The sequence below is a fragment of the Aethalodelphis obliquidens genome, unplaced genomic scaffold (assembly GCF_003676395.1).
Source record: "Aethalodelphis obliquidens isolate GAN/ISIS:26980383/991018 unplaced genomic scaffold, ASM367639v1 scaffold8, whole genome shotgun sequence".
Classification (NCBI taxonomy): Eukaryota; Metazoa; Chordata; class Mammalia; order Artiodactyla; family Delphinidae; genus Aethalodelphis; species Aethalodelphis obliquidens.
This window is the reverse complement of record NW_020837952.1, coordinates 59,442,000-59,457,520: the sequence shown is the minus strand read 5'-3', so window position 1 is coordinate 59,457,520 and position 15,521 is coordinate 59,442,000. Positions and strand designations below refer to the sequence as shown.

Sequence of the window (15,521 nt, the reverse complement as noted above, 5' to 3'; positions counted from 1 at the left end):
CTGCGGGGCCGGGCTGTGGCGGCGGCGGCGGCGGCATGGCGGAGAGCGAGGCCGAGACCCCCAGCACGCCGGGCGAGTTCGAGAGCAAGTACTTCGAGTTCCATGGCGTGCGGCTACCGCCCTTCTGCCGCGGGAAGATGGAGGAGATCGCCAACTTCCCGGTGCGGCCCAGCGACGTGTGGATCGTCACCTACCCTAAGTCCGGTGAGCCCCGGGCAGACCCCGCCCGGCTCTGCGGCGCGCCCGCGTAGACGATGCGCCAGCGCCGGGGGCTTCCCGTCGGGGGCGGAGGGCGAGGGCGCGGTGCCCAGAACCCGACCGGGCGGGGTGGGGGGTGGTCGGCCAGCGTTTGGGGAAACCAGTCTTTGGAGGTGGGCCCCGGTGCCCATGGCCAGCTAGCGTCCCGTGGGGATGGAGCCGGTTTGGCAGGAGCTGCCAGGAGGATAGGCCCAGGCCCACCACCCTTCCCTGCTTCCTCTCCCGTTGTCCAGCTGGCTGTGTGACCTTGGAAAGTCACTTAACCTCTCTGTTCCTGGGCCCGGTTCAGCCTTTGATGAGTGCAGAGTCCTGGTGGTGATCTGGGGAAGGGGATAAAAGGGGCAGCAGGGCTGTGTGCGTCCCTCATTTCCTGCGTGGGCACCGGGTGGGGGATGGGACTGGCCGTGCCCGGAATGCGTGCCTGGTGTGTTCCCTTGTTTCAGGGCCGCCTCCATCACCCTGGTGTCGGGCAGAACCCAGGGCATTCACATTTCCCAGCATTAACTGATGTCATTTTCATGACAACCGTGTAAGGTAGAGGTGATCATCCCCACTTTACAGTCTAGGAACTGAGGCTCAGAGAGGGGAAGTTGCTTGCCCAAGGTCACACAGCTGATGAGTGGCAGAGCAGAGATTTAAAGCCAGGCTGGTCTGTGCCCGGGACCTGATATAAGGCATTATCGTGTACTGCCTTCTGAGGTTCGTAGGGAAAAGAAGCAGCTTTCCTGTTTGATCGTTCCTGCGGGTTTCGATTGCTGCCGCTGAATTGGAGAGGCAGGGAGACGCCTGAATCCAGACAGTGCAGTGCGTCTGACGCCTGGTGTGGAGGGGGGCAGCCTGGAGGTCGTGTTGGAGGAGCAGGGTGGTAGATTGCGGGAAGAGCTGTACACTTGGCTGTCCCAGCTGTGCAGGGTCCCAGACACCCGAGGAGTACGCCCGGTCCTCCGAGGAAGGTTGGAGAGGGGGCTGTCAGTGGAGGGTGGGGAAAAGTCTGGAGGTGCTGCTGAGCCATCCTTGGGAAGAAGGACAGGAAGGAGGTATGGGGATTCAGAATTGGTCAGATTTTAGAGCCACAGATACCATTCCTACATGTAAGACCACCCCCCCACCCAGCTGGGTGTGGTGGGGCTGTACTTTGAACCCTCACGTTAAGTGGGATCAATAAAGACTAAAAATTGTCTCATGTTAGTTTAGGGCAGGGTTTGCCTCCACATGAATTGTGAGAAACTTGGTTTGGGGTGTTCTTGAGGATTTCGGAATTGCAGATGAGCGGTTGTGGTTCTGTGTCCTCCCTCCATTTCATGGCAAGGAGATGGAGGGTGAGAAGTTAAGTAGCTGGCAGCCTGGGGGAGGACCAGGCTTAGAGCTTAGCTGAAAAGCATGTACTTGGGGCTTCTGGGGGATCCTTTAGAGGGGCCCTGCACTGGGGGCCTGCTGGGGTTCTTTCTGGGCACCTCGATGGGGAATGAGGTGTAGGTTTAAGGAAGTTTTCTAGGTAACCAAAACTCACATCTTGTTTGTAACTTGCATCTTTCAGAGACAAACAAAAACATATCCTAGAGTTTTTCACAAGGAGAGTAAACATGTGGCTCTTTCTTTTGGTGACGGAGAATCCAACGGTGGCCAGAGATCCTTGTGTGGGGTCCCTTTGCACAGAGCCCCAGGGAGCCTCCTTTTTAAAACTTAAAAAATGTTTTCCACAGACCTTATAGCCTTTCCAGGCCCTCGTTGTTTGTCCGTCTGCCCCCTGCCTGCTCCTTTTATCTTTTACCTTCTACCTGAGGGCTGGGCAACCTGAAGACTCCCTTGTTAGAACTATGTAAGCCAGGAGCAAATGACAGTAGTAACTGCACAGCTGACTACCTGCCGTGCTTTGTCGCTCTGTGTGTGTTCGTCATCGCAGCAAACTCGCTTCAGAGCTCTCTGATCAGAGGTGGTCTCCCCTTTCACAGGTCGGGCACGGAGCCTCTGGGAGGTGAAGTGACGTGCTCAAGCTCACGTGCCCGGTATGAGGCTTGTTTGAGCTGACCACGAGCCCAGGAGTAAAGGAGAAGCAGAGTCCTGGGTTTTGTGTAGGCCAGTATCTTCTGTTCCTTCTTTGCTTTCTTCCTGGTTCTTGACCTTGGCCCAGTCCATCCTTCTCATCCAGTTTGTGGGACGGTGACAGGATAGGTGAGAAGTTTTCTCAGGAAGGATGACCTGCACTAGCTGAAACCAGTGCTTCTGAAGAGCCCCCGTTCCCCCAACCCACACTGCCTGTAAAGTTCATTACACGAAATGATCACGAAGGGGACTGAAGAATTGGTCCCAAAGATCTGCCCGAAAGGTTTTCTCTCAACCAGAGGACGAGGGCCCTGGAAGTCATCTCCAGCGGCAGCTGATGCAGCAGGAGGGGCGGTCTGCGGGGGCAGGATCTGGGTTCTCCCAAGTCGTCGCCCTTGGGTGATTCTGAGCCCGTTTTTCCCCTGCTGTGAAATCCACATCATAAATTGCATAGCTGCAGAGGCGACTCTGGCTCTGGGATCCTTGGAGGGACTGTTACTTTGAACACAGGCCATTCACGCTTTGCGATGGGACCTGGGATGCCCTAGGAACAATGAAGCGGCCCCTTGGCGAGTCCCGTGTGCCAGGTGCTCTGCCATGTTAATCCAGAGGCTCAGAGAAGGCAGGAACTTGCTCAGAGTCACACAGCTGCTGAAGGACAGTCAGTCTAGTCAGGTCCCCTGGTCCGCAGCCAGCCTTGCCCCTTCCCCTCCGGAGGAGGACAGCCAGACTCGGGCCTCAAGGCAGAGGGAGGCTCCCACCTTCTCTTGTGCGCTTTGGGATGGAAGTCGCAGGGCACTTCGGGATTTTAGGGTTTTTGTCACTGGTCTGAGTCACGTGAACTTCAGGTGGCCCAGTTCACGCTTCCTTTCCCTTCCCGTCCCTTCCCTCCCCCACTTCTCCTCCCCACCAGGAGTGGATTTGTAGGAGGCACTGGTGCTTAGAGATTCAGAGCCTGGCTTTGGAGCTGGAAGGCCTGGGTTTGAACACAGCTGTGCTACTTACCTGCTGGATGGCCCCGGACAGATGACATCACCCCTCTGAGCTGGGCTTTCCTCGGGGATAGGAGAGACCACCTCAGCACCTTGCCGGGTGGCTGTGAGGATGAGTGAGATGATGGGCGAGGGCTTCTTCCCGTCCCGGATGCACCGTAAGCACAGGATAGGCTCGTGCTGTTGATGCCAGCTTTCACTCCCTGAGCGCCCGCGGTGCCCAGACGCTTTCCTAGGTGCCGGGGGTGCAGAGCAGAGTCCCATCTGGTGCCTGCCCTCAGTGAGCGCTCAGTCCGCTGGGGGACAGGCAGCTGTAGGGTGGTCGGTGCTGGGACTGGGGTGAGTAGTCAGGTCTAGCAGAGGCCCCTCCTTGCCTTGCAGGGGACCACGGGGCCCCTTGGGTTTCCAGTGCCCAAGTCTAGGAGGTCTTAGTGAACTTGCAGGTGGCCCCAGGGTCCCTTGTCCACCCTGCCCCCTCTGGTGGGGAACTGGGGTTCACAGGGCAGGGGACGTCTGGTGGTAAAGGTAGTAATAAGTGGATCCTGCTTTTTTCCCACAGCACTCCACTACTTCTAGAACTTTTTTCTGTTTCTGACGTTTGAGCTCGGGTGACAGGTTAGGACTGTGCTGTCTGATACAGGAGCCTCTAGACACAGGTGGGTATTGAAGTTTAATGAATTGAAATGAAATAAAATTAGAGATTCAGTTCCCCGGTGGCAGTCGCCACATTTCACGAGCTCAGGAGCCGCATGGCTAGTGGCTCTCGTGTTGCACAGCACGGATGTCAGCTATGTCCATCCTCACGCTGGTTCACACCGCGATGCCAGCAGTGGGAGCCCCTTGTGCCTTCTGAGGGGGACCCTTCTCATTGTCGCTTGTTGGTCGTCATCCGTTCTTATAGCCTCTTTGATCCCAGGATGTTGAGTGTTGAATCCGGTTGTGTCTGGGAGACGTCTTGTGTCTGCCCCCGGGGTCCCCGAGGTCGTGGAGACTGGCTCTGGAACATGCTCCGTGGCTCGGCCAGAGCGCCCACCTCCTGACTTCCCTTTCCTTTTGGTTCCCACCTGTCTTGAAGTGCATCCTCGTTCTCCTGCCACTGATGAGGAGGGAAGCAGCGCATCACTGCTGGGGAGGGGGGAGCATCTGGCGCCAGCTCTAGCCCTGTCACTGTGCGACTGCCGTTTGCTCATGAAATATGAGAGGGTTGGGCCTGATGGGTTCATGTAAGTCTTAAATGTTAAGACACCCTGGGGCGGGGAGGCCCACAGGCCCCAGGCTGGAAGAGCTCTTCGTTTTCTTTGACTGTGTGTGTCACCATGCCCAGGAGAGGGGGGCTCGGGAAGTGTCATGAATGAGGTGATGCTGTCCTCAAGGAGCCTGCAGTGATACTGGGAGGCCAGGCCCCTGATGCCGAAAGCTGTCTGACAGGCCAGGGTGGTCATTCCCAGGGTCAGGTCAGGGGCCCAGGCAGGAGGAGGATCACTGGGGGCCTGCATGGAGGAGGTGGGCAGGGAGCCGGCCATGAGGGCAGGTGGGATTACCAATCGCAGCTACTCCCTCTCCCTTGTTTGAGCCTCAGAACAGTCCTGTGTTCTTGCGACTGTTTCCTTTTTTGGATAGAAACAGGCCCAGTGAGGGGAAAGGGCGGTATCGGCATGTGAGCGTACAGTTTTCACTTGTAGACGGTGGAGAGGAAGCAGCCACGGGAAGAGCTGGCAGAGGGACAGTGGGGATGGGAACCGGCGCCCACCCAGCATGCATTCTGTGCCAGACGCTCCCCAGGTTTTCACATGCAGTTACCGCACTGCACTTTCCCACAGTCTGGGGAGGAGCCTGGTCTCAAATGTGGATCAGGAAGCAGCCTGCGAGGTTTCAGGGAGGGACTTGCCACCCACCCTGAGCTCACGTTTGTGCCGAGATCAGGGTGACCGTCCCTCCCTTCCAGCGACACAGGGTGATGAGTGCTCCCCAACCCAGTGCTCAGTTCCCCACCCCCCGGGAGAGCGTGCAGACGCCTGAAGAGGTACCAGGAGGTGTGAGCAGGACAACTGCCGACTTCCTCTCCCCTCTCCCCTCTCCCTCCCTCCTCCCTCTTCCTTCCCTTCGCTCTTACTCAGCATGTTTGCACATAATGAAGAGGGCTTGCAATTGGGGAAGGAGGGGGCAAGTCCAAGTGCCTGGGTTGGCCAGGGGAACATTCTTCTCATCGCTGTATGGGGATTCTGGAGGAAGGAGCAGGGCCTCCGGGAGGAGCATCTTTCTGATACCAGTGGAACAGGAAGAGACCCCCGGCCCCACTCTGAGCTCCAGGGTCTCATCCGGGCTTCTCATTTCTCATTCCCCCTAGACAGTGACGGCTTTTCCGCACTCCCCCCCCCCCCGCCCCCACATGCACTTTGTTACTTGCTTCTGTGGCTCCTGCACCCAGTAGAAGCTCTCAGGTCTGTCTACGCCCTCAGCCCTCGAGACAGTCATGGGACCCTTCCTGTCTGACCTGGACTATTGCATGGCCTCCCCCCTTGGTTCACCTTTCACTCTGCAGCGGAGGTGACCTCTTAGAAACACAAACCTGACCTCGGGCAGTCCCTCGTTACACCTCTTCACTCCCCCCCCCCCCCATTGCCTTCAGTCAACGGTAAACTCCACTCTGTAGCCCATCGTCCTGTGGTCTGATTTCACCTGTTCTGCCCCCTTTCTCACCAGCCACATAGGACTGTCTGAACACGCCTGCTTCCTTCTTCTTCCTTCTTCTTCCTTCTTCCCTCCAGTCTTTCTCCCTCTGTCTGGTGTGCTCTTCCGCTCCCCTCTCTTCCTCTCCTTTTCCTTCCCTCTGATTACCTGATGAGGACTTCCCGTTTTCCAGCTCCTCTCATCTGTTCATTGTGGGACTGAACATCCTCCCGTGCCTCCCTCCTATCTTTCAGCGCTTTAGAGCTGCCACTCCATTGTCTCCTGGCTTGCATTGCTTCTGTTGAAAAGTCAGCCGTGATTCTTTGTTCCTTTTGGAATGGCCCTTTTTATCCCCTGGTTGCCTTCAAGATTTTCTCTTTATCTTTGAAATTCAGCACTTGAATATTATGTGTCTAGGTATGTATTTTTTCAGGGAGGGGGATGCTTATTCTGCTTGGGGTTCTCTGAGCTTCTTGGATCTATGGTTTGATGCCTTTCCTACTTTTGGATGAATTCTTAGCCATTATCCCTATGAATATTTCTTCTGTCTTCTCCTCTTTTGAGATTCCAATTACATATGTGTTAGATTGTTTGATACTATCCTATAGCTCTTGTATATTCTATTTTTTCACCCTTCTTTTCTCCTTGTGTTTCAGCTTGGGTAATTTCTGTTGAGCAATCTTCAGCTCAACACATTTTTGACCAGAGGTGTATTATGGCCACAGACATTAGTTTCTGCAAAAATCCCCCAGTCAGTAATGTGTTAACTGATTCTTCCACTGTGTCAGGTCTACTGATGAGCTCACTGAAAGCATTCTGTATTTCTGTTATTGTGTTTTTATTTTTCCTCTAGTATCTCATTGTTTTGGTAGCTTCCATCTCTCTGCTGAAATATTCATCTGTTTATGCATTTTGTCCATCTTCTCCATGAAATCCTTTAACATTTTAATCAGATTAATTTTAAAGTCTGATTCTGTTGATTGTTTTGTTTCTTGACCGGGATATATATGTGTGTGTGTGTGTATGTATATATATATATATATATAATTTTTTTTTCTTTTTCTTAATGTGTAGTACTTTTTGATTGAATGCTGGACACAGTGTGCCCACATTAGAGATTGGAGTCAGTTGTATTTATGCTTGGAAATGGGCCTGGCTTTTCTTGCCATTAGTGTAGGTGGTGAGTCAGTCTGGTGGGAGGAGGGCTGTGTTTGGATTCTGTTGTCCCTCTGGGCACTTGAGTGACGACTGGTTTTAATTCCTATAGCATCACCTTGTGCTTTGTGTGGGAAGCTGAGTTTCCAGAGGGTCTTTCCTCAGTGTTTCTGCCCTACCCTCAGCTTTTGGTCTGAGTCTCAGAGGGGTTTCTCCCCACACCCTGTCTCCTACCTCAGGGGTGGACTGCTGTTTCTGGTTGCTCTGTTGCTGGCTGAGAGGGGCAGGTCCTCTGTCACCTGGTCCAGCTGCAGCCTCGCGCAGGCCCTGGGTTCCTGGGTCCTGGTAGGGCTTTCTCAGTGACGCCCTTAGTGGCAGCCAGCTCTGCCTTGATGGTGGGTCTTGTGCAGGAAAAAGTTTCCTGTTCCTCTTTCAGCATTTGGGGGTCTCAGAGCCCAGGGGCAAGTTCCTACCTCTCCCGCAGGGGCAGAGTTCTTTTCTTTCACCCAGTCTCCAGCGTGTTGGGTCTTCACCAGCGCCCTGGGGGGTAACAGGTTTTGCTGCCCCTCCCCCAGTGGCTTAATGCGTTCTTCCCATAGAGGAGAAGAGTCCCAGCAGGTTTCTTTCCTTTTCCTGCAGCCATGATGTGGAGGAACGCTGTCTCCACCCTGCCACCCCTTGTCTTTCTCACGAGCACCTAGTAGGTCTGCAGAAGAGCGTCTGCTTGGTGCCAGCTCTCCCCTCGTGTCTCTTGCTCTGCAAGCCGGCCGTCAGCCTCTGCACCTTGGGGAAATTCCAGCTGGGTTCTTCTTTCCTGCGTGCGTGGCGCCTGGCTTCTCCCCCTGGCCCGTCCTCCTGGGGTTCCAGCCTCTTGGCTGCCCCGCAGCTTCAGCTCTCTGACGGACTTGAGTCGGGTGGGGTCTGGCAGCTTGTCTGGCCGTTGCCGGTTAGTGTCGGGCCGCGCTCCTCCCAGCTCTCTGCACCCTGGCTGGGGCGGCACTGCTGTCCTGATGGTCAGGTGAGGCGGTGGGCATGTCTGCAGCTTCTGGGGGGTCGGACAGGGTCTGGACAGAGTGATGCTCTGCTGTTAGCAGGGGGTGGGGACCCAGCTGGGGCTTCTGGAGCATGTTAGGGCAAGTGCAGGGGCCGTCGGGAGGCAGAAGCCCCCCCAAAACATGCTTTGCAGACTTCCTGGGGTTTCCGGAAGCTAAACAAGTCATTCCCAGAGGGGCTGGAGAGCCAGAGAGGCTTGGGCTCTCATATGAGGCTCAGCTCAGCCTGGGATGAGCCAGGGTCTCCTGGGCCCCCACTCCCACCAGCGGCAGGCCGTGGGCGGGGTGATGGCACAGATGCTCGAGTCTGCATTTGTCCTTCTCAAGCCTCAAGCAGACTGGGAGCTGAGAGCGCGGCCCGTCTCTGTGCCGGGAACGGGGGCGGGGGGGGGCGTGTCCTGTCATCCTCAGAGCCTCACGGCCAGAGATGTCCCTTATCAGGTGAGGAACTGAGGCCCGAGGAGAAACGGGCCCGGGTCCTGGGGGCAGAGCCCCCGGGGGCTGGCTCCGGGGCCCCAGCACGTGGGTCCTGGTGTTTGATCCGTGGGCGGTCCTCCCCTGGGGTGTGGTGGGTAGACCTGCTGGGACGGGCTGAGTCTTCCTGGGGTCCAGGCCTCAGGAAGCGGCCGAGCCGGGATTTCAGATGTGGCCTCTTGAAGCTCGTGCCCACGTGGTCTTGCCTCCCCCATGGGAGGGGCGAGGCCCGGCATGAGGAGGGGGTGAGCCTGGGGCCTGGAGACCTGGAAGCGAGGCTCGGCGTGGAGGAGTGAGGTGGGAGGTGGTCTCAGGAGGTGCGGCAAAGAGGAAGCCAGGAGCGGTACTCTCGGGAGACAGGTGGGCACAGCACGGGGGTCTCCCTCAAGAGGTGGGGGCCGGGCCTCATCCGTCAGCTCCCGCTTCCCAGCAGTGGAGGGTGCTTGGGGCCCAGGGAGAGCGGGTGCAGGAGCTCCTCGTGTGGGGTCTGCCCACCGCGCTCCAGGGCGCCGAGGTGGGATGGTGGGCGCTGACAGGGTCCGCTGGAGGAGGCGTTGTAATGACCTAGGCCCGAATCCGATTTGGGGCAAGGCGCTCAGCCTTCCTGGGTCTTGGTGTGCTCCTTTTCAGATGGGGTGATGTCTCGCTGGGCTGCTGGGAGGACCGGACGTGATGATGGGCGTGGAAAGCCTGATACGCTGCTAGCCCTTAATTTCATTTCTTCTCTTTCGTTCCGGCTCCACCCGGAGCATTTTCTGCCTGTGGCTGTGTAAGAGACCGCCCAGACTCAGCGCCTAAAGCCAGGGGTTATTACTGTAGCCCAGGGTCCGCCGTCCTGATCCCAGCCCGTGCATCTGCGGGCTGCCTGGGGGCCCTGCAGCAGGCTGGTCGCGGCTGGGGCGGTTCTCATCAGGTGTCCCTGGACCAGGAGGCTAGGCTGGGAGTGTCCTTCCCTTGGCAATGCTAGAAGCACAGAAGAGCAAGTGGGAGCGTGCAAAGCTCTGTGCCTTCGCCTCCCTGGCTACAGCCAGTCCCTGCCGTGCCCGCGATCATGGGGACCCTCTTCTGGGAGGGCCTGTGAAGTCTCAGGGCAGACAGTGTGGGTGGGGCAGGGTGGAGAACTGGGGATCCTACTGCTGTACCCCCAGCCCCTCCCTGACGCGCTGCATCTCGCTGGTCCGTTCTCCTGTCCTTTGGGTCCCAGGTCGAAGGCTGCTGTTTAAGAAGAGCCTTCCCAGACTTTCCCAGACCCTCCTGGAGGTGGGGCCTCTCCCTCCTGGGGGAGCCGCCCACTCTGCCTGAGGGGTCGGCAGCCTCTCGGTAGGGGGCTGTGTGCGGGGTCCTGAGTGTGTGTCCGCATCTCTGAACCCAGGAACCCGAAAGCTCAAGGCCCGGGAGAATTTCACCCTAAGGAAACTGAAGGCTGGAGCCTGGTGGCTTCGTCAAGCCCCCCCAGTTGCTGCAGAGCGCGGCCGGGAATGTGGGCCCCAGATGCCAGGCATCAGCAGCAGGGACTGTGGCAGCCAGGGCTGTCTGGGGATGGGCAGCCTCGCCACCTGGCTGTCGGTCCAGCTGTGTCACAGCATCTGGCATCGCCCCACAGGAGGGACAGTCACACCCAGTAGACAAGTCTGTTTCCCCTCTGTGTCCAGCAGGGCACAGGGCACAGGCCAGGCTCACTTTCCAGGGTGCAGCCCCGCCTCCCTCTGTCTCACCCTTGCTCCATCCCCAGCTGGGAAGTGGTGGGGTCTGAGGTTAGAGCTTAAGCCTGGAAATGAGAACGTGTGGCTTGTGGCCTTGGCTTTGCTGCCCACTTGCTGTGTGAGCCGTGTGTGGGGTGTGTGTTTGTGTGCGTGTGTGTGGGGTGTGTATGGTATATGGGTGTGGTGTCTGTGCTGCGTGCGTGTGGTGTCTGTGTATATGTGTGTGGGGGGCACATGGGCGTGGTGTGTGTGTGTGCGTGTGTGCATGGGGTGTGGTGTGGTGTGTCGAAGCACTCTGGTTCTGGAGTCAGACTGTTCTGGGTCCTGGGTTCACAGCCCACTCGCGTCTGTGGCCCCAGGCAGTTCGCTTCCAAGTCTGCTTTGTCGTGTGTGAGACGTGGCGGCAGAGGCCGCTGAGCGGCCTGTGTGGCTCAGATGGGGAGGGGCCGTGTGAGCTCCTGGCACAGCGCCTGGCACGCTGAGCACCGTCCTCAGCTGTCCCTGGGGGCCTGCAGGGCGCCTCGTGTGAGCCAGCCTGGGCCTCTTGTCCCGGTTCCCGTCCACTGCAGCCTGAGACGGGAGCTGTGCCCGTCCTTGTTGGGCTCCGTGTCCCCTGAGTGTCAGGATTGTCTCGGGAGCTGAGACAGCCCCTGTGAATGTTCCCAGGACGGGGAGGTGCTCAAGGAGATCAGCTCCCTTTGCTCCTTCCTTTCCAAGGGGCGTGTCCTGGAGGCCTTCTCAGTGTCTGCTGGGTTAGCACATCCCACCCCTGGTGAGGGGCCTGCAGGACCCCAGGCCCGGCTGGTTTGGCAGGTCCGTGGGCTGCAGCTTCAGGTGCGCAGCTGTTGCTGTTTCTGAGGGAGCTGGACTGACCCCGGCTGTGACTCCTTGACGTCCGGTGCCTGCAGAGTGCCCGTGGGGCAGACTTGAGCACGCCTGCTCATCGCCGCTTCCTCTTCAAACCTCACTACGTGACGCTCGAGGAGTAGGAAGCTCTGAGGCCCTCCTCCCAGGGAGGAGGAGAGGTGGTGACTGTTTGGAAGCTCAGATATGGTGGCTCAGTGTTAGCTGACTTAGCGGGTAGAGAACCTAATGCCAGCAGAGGGCAGCGCAGCCAGCACGTGAACCCCTTCGCTGCAGGGCCCCAGGAATCATGCCCCTCAGGGTGGCCGCCATGATACGCGGAGGCTGAGAGCAGGCAGCTGTTACAAAGATGGGTTTCTTTGGGGGAAGTTGATCTGGAGAAGCTGTGGGCTTGGGGATGCCATGCAGAGCTACAGGCTGGGGTACAGTGCTGAATTGGAAATGGGGGTCGAATGAAAGCTACATGCTTGAAAGGGAGGTTCCCAGCGCCCTCCCCTCCTTGGCTTCTGGGATGCCTGTGGTCCCCCAGGACAGAGAGTGGAGGCATCTTCTCTGGAGAAACTGTCCCCAAAGAAAAGACTTAACAAATACTTGCGTGTGGGCATCTCCCATCTCAGCTGTGAGGGCACCCAGGCTGGGCTGTGTTTACAGACACATGAAGCCCTGCAGTCAACAAGCCTTGTCCTGGACAAGCCTGGACGCAGATGGCTGCATCCAGTGGCTCGTTCTTAACCTGTGGATGGACTCAAGGTCTTCAGATCTTAACGTCTCCAACGTGAAGGACAGAGACCTGCAAAAACCGAACAAAACATAAAGCAGCAAAAGGAGCTTGGCGGAATCAAAGACAATGTACAGAGCAGAAGAAAACCTGAAAAACAAAACACCACCTGCACTCCTTTGTTTTTTTTAATTTTAAATTCTGCTTCTAGTTGCAAATCCCTAGTATGTAGGACTATGATTGATTTTTTAAAATAATTAATTAATTAATTAATTTGGTATATTGGGTCTTCGTTGCTGCGCGCGGGCTTTCTCTAGTTGCGGCGAGCAAGGGCTACTCTTCATTGTGGTGCGCGGGCTTCTCATTGCGGCGGCTTCTCTTGTTGTGGAGCATGGGCTCTAGGCGTGTGAGTTTCAGTAGTTGTGGCACACGGGCTCAGTAGTTGTGGCTTGTGGGCTCTAGAGCGCAGGCTCAGTAGTTGTGGCTCATGGGCTTAGTTGCTCCATGGCATGTGGGATCTTTCCAGACCAGGGATCGAACCCGTGTCCCCTGCATTGGCAGGTAGATTCTTAACCACTGCGCCGCCAGGGAAGTCCTACCACCTGCACTCCTAACTCTGTAATGTCGTCAGAGAGTGAAGACAGGTATTGCAGTTGAAATTTTAAGAACTCAGTTGTGAGGTTCGGGTGGTCAAGCAGAGGAAATATCCCAGGAAGTAGAGCAAAAATTTTTACAAATTGGTGACAAATGGGAGCAAAAAGAGAAGAAAAAGTGGAAGATCTGAGCTGCAGAAGGAGAGAACAGGGAGAATGGGAGAAAGTGACTGACACCAGGATTTCCAGAACTCCGGGAGGGAGTTAAAGACTCCCCTTGTGTCTGCATGTGCCCCCAGGCACCGTGATTGAGTAAGAGACCCTGCTGCAGCACTTAGCTGTGAAATTTCAAACCTGAGATACAGAGAAGATTGCAAAGCTTCCGGAAGAACGGCCACATTCAAAGGACTAGGAACGGAGGACCTCAGAGTTCTCGACGCAGCATTGGCAGCTGGATGACGGGAACAGTGCGTTCAGGGTTCTGAAGGGACGTGGTCCCCAGCCTGGAATTCCATACCCAGCCCAACTGCCGGTCCCGGGTGAGGTAGAAACAGGCGCTTGTAGTCACATACCGTCCCACACAGTTGTCACAGTCAGGAGGCAGCTCGGGGTGGACTCTGCCACCGTGTGCACGGACACCAGCGAGGGGCACACGGGTCAAGGACTCAGTCCATCCAGCCCGAGGGAGATTGCAGGAAGACAGTCGTGGGGAGCTGAGGGGCAGGGGCACCACCCCAAGAGGTAGGTGGGATTAGAGCACACCTCCTGCATTTGGCCGTACGGAGAGGGTTTGCCACAGAGCTGGAGAAGGAATTCTTAATAGGTCCGTAGAACACTAAGCAAGCAAGCGAAGGAAACACAAGATCTTGTGCAAAAAGGCAGTGTAGTCACTACACGGTGTACTTTGAATTAGGCTGAAAATTGTCCCGGGACCGTGTCGGGGAGGGAAGCCTGCAGGAGGGAACGTGGCTGGGTCGTCGTCTTGCTCAGTCAGAAATCAGTAGCCCATGAAAACACACAGATGGTGAAACAATGATGTAAGCATGTCAGAAACCTGAGGGTAAGAGAAGAATCAGCAAGGGTTTGCTCTGGACGTGGGAGTGGGGTGGGGAGGGGACCTGGATTTTCTGTCCTGAGTCTTCTGACTTTTAAACTAGGTACATGTGTGACTTTGGTAAATAATAAAAGTGAAAATAAAAGAATTCCAGGACTTTCCTGGTGACCAGTGGTTAAGAGTCTGCCTCCCAATGCACGGGACACGGGTTCAAGCCCTGGTCCGGGAAGATCCCACATGCTGTGGAGCAACTAAGCCTGTGCAACACAACTACTGAGCCCGCGCGCCTAGAGCCTGTGCTCCGCAACAAGAGAAGCTATCGCAATGAGAAGCCCGCGCACCGCAACGAAGACCCAACACAGCTGAAAGTAAATAATAATAATAATAATAAAAAGAATTTCAAAGGGTTCCAGCCCCGGGATCCTGGTGGTCGGGGGCTCAGTTCTGATTGGTTCTGACCCTAGAGTGCTGGCGCCCCCGTCCCCAGAGTTCTGGTGGGAATTTTGATGGGCTCCACCCCAGCCTTGTGGCAGGTCGGACTGGACTCTGGATCCCGGGGGAGTTCCGCCCGGAACCCCGGTGGTTTCCTATGGGTCTTGGCCTCAGAGGGCTGGTGTCAGAGTCACTGCCGACGCTAAGGTGCCACCCGGGAGTGATTTCACTGCTGTCAGCAGAAGCAGGTCCGTGAAGGATTGCATCACGTCTGTTGAGTTGAAAACGAGCTGCTGCAAAGCGTGTGGCTTGTGTTACTCCCTGCCAGGCAGTCCCACCCACCCGGCAGCCCTGTGTGTTCCCGGGTGGAAAGCCTGGCTGTGCCCCGCCTCACCTCGGACTTGCTGGGCGGCGGGCTGGCCTCCCGGGCGCCTCTCCCCGGGGGCTTCGGACGCAGGGGGATGGTGGGGTGGGGGCTGAGGCCCCGCTTCGCCCGCACCTGCGGGAGGGGAGGCCCCCCAGCGTCCTGCTGCAGCAACGCGACGGCCTCGCACAGGACCCTCCACCCGTCCCCCCTCCCCTGGGGGTGCTGGGGAGGCCGCGTAGGGAGGTGGGGATGTGGGCTCCCCTTCCGGGGTAGCGCTCCCCTTTCCGGCTCTGTGACCTTGCACTGGAACCTGATCTCTGAGCTTCCTTGTTCATGCGGGGGTGCTGGTAAACCCTCCCTCTGCCGTGTGCTCCCTCACAGGTAGGGCGCCTCCTGTGGGCTCTAACGAGGCTGGTCTTCCGATGCACATATTTAATGGAGGCGTGGATGGAGCTTGTGGAACTGGCATGTCGATATTGATGTAAGACATACTAACGAGGTGTGACTGGGTCATTACCTGCAGGGGCTGCAGGGGCGGGCGTCCTGAAGACCTCCCTGGGAGAGGCCTATTTTGGTGGAAACTCTTCGCACAGTCGTATTTCTAAGCGCACGGACCCGCCCAGTGCAGCTGCCCTGAGCTGCCGGGTGGACGGGCCTCACCAGCAGGAGCGGGCAGGCTCTGTAGCCTTGGGTACAGTTAGGCCGCAGGAGCCTCATCTGTAAATGGGGATGGTGGTCCCCACCTCTTAGGTTGGTGTGAGGGTCCTGTGGTTGATGGACAGAAGTTCTTTCTGATTGAAGAGCCGCCACAACACTTTCTTCCTTCAGGGCCTTTGCTGCAAAGCTGTCTCCTTGAGGAGTCTTCCTTGATCGACATATCCCGTTGAACAAACCCAGGGTTTGTTCGTGCATTCAGAAAAGGTGAACTGAGCCTGGCCATGTGCTGGCTGTCCCGGCAAAGAGCCAGACAAAACCGCTCGTGCCCTGTGGAGGGCGGCGGGGTGGGAGCACGCAGAGGACCGTGCTCGTGCCCTGTGGAGGGCGGCGGGGTGGGAGCGCGCAGAGGACCGTGCTCGTGCCCTGTGGAGGGCGGCGGGGTGGGAGCGCGCAGAGGACAGTGCAGGCCGTTCCCGGACTGTCGCTGCA

At 57.2% G+C, this 15,521-nt stretch overlaps 1 protein-coding gene across 4 annotated transcripts in view; it reads left to right on the top strand.

The window, feature by feature from the left end:
- Positions 1 to 15,521, top strand: part of SULT4A1 (sulfotransferase family 4A member 1) — a 31,200-nt gene continuing 15,679 nt past the window's right edge. For all 4 annotated transcript variants that reach the window (XR_003433054.1, XM_027107904.1, XM_027107902.1 and 1 more), the window contains exon 1: positions 1 to 204. Coding sequence is in view for 3 of the 4 variants with exons in the window: in XM_027107904.1 (XP_026963705.1) it covers positions 36 to 204 (169 nt within the window). In the remaining variant the exon portion in view is untranslated. The remainder of the gene's footprint in view (positions 205 to 15,521) is intronic.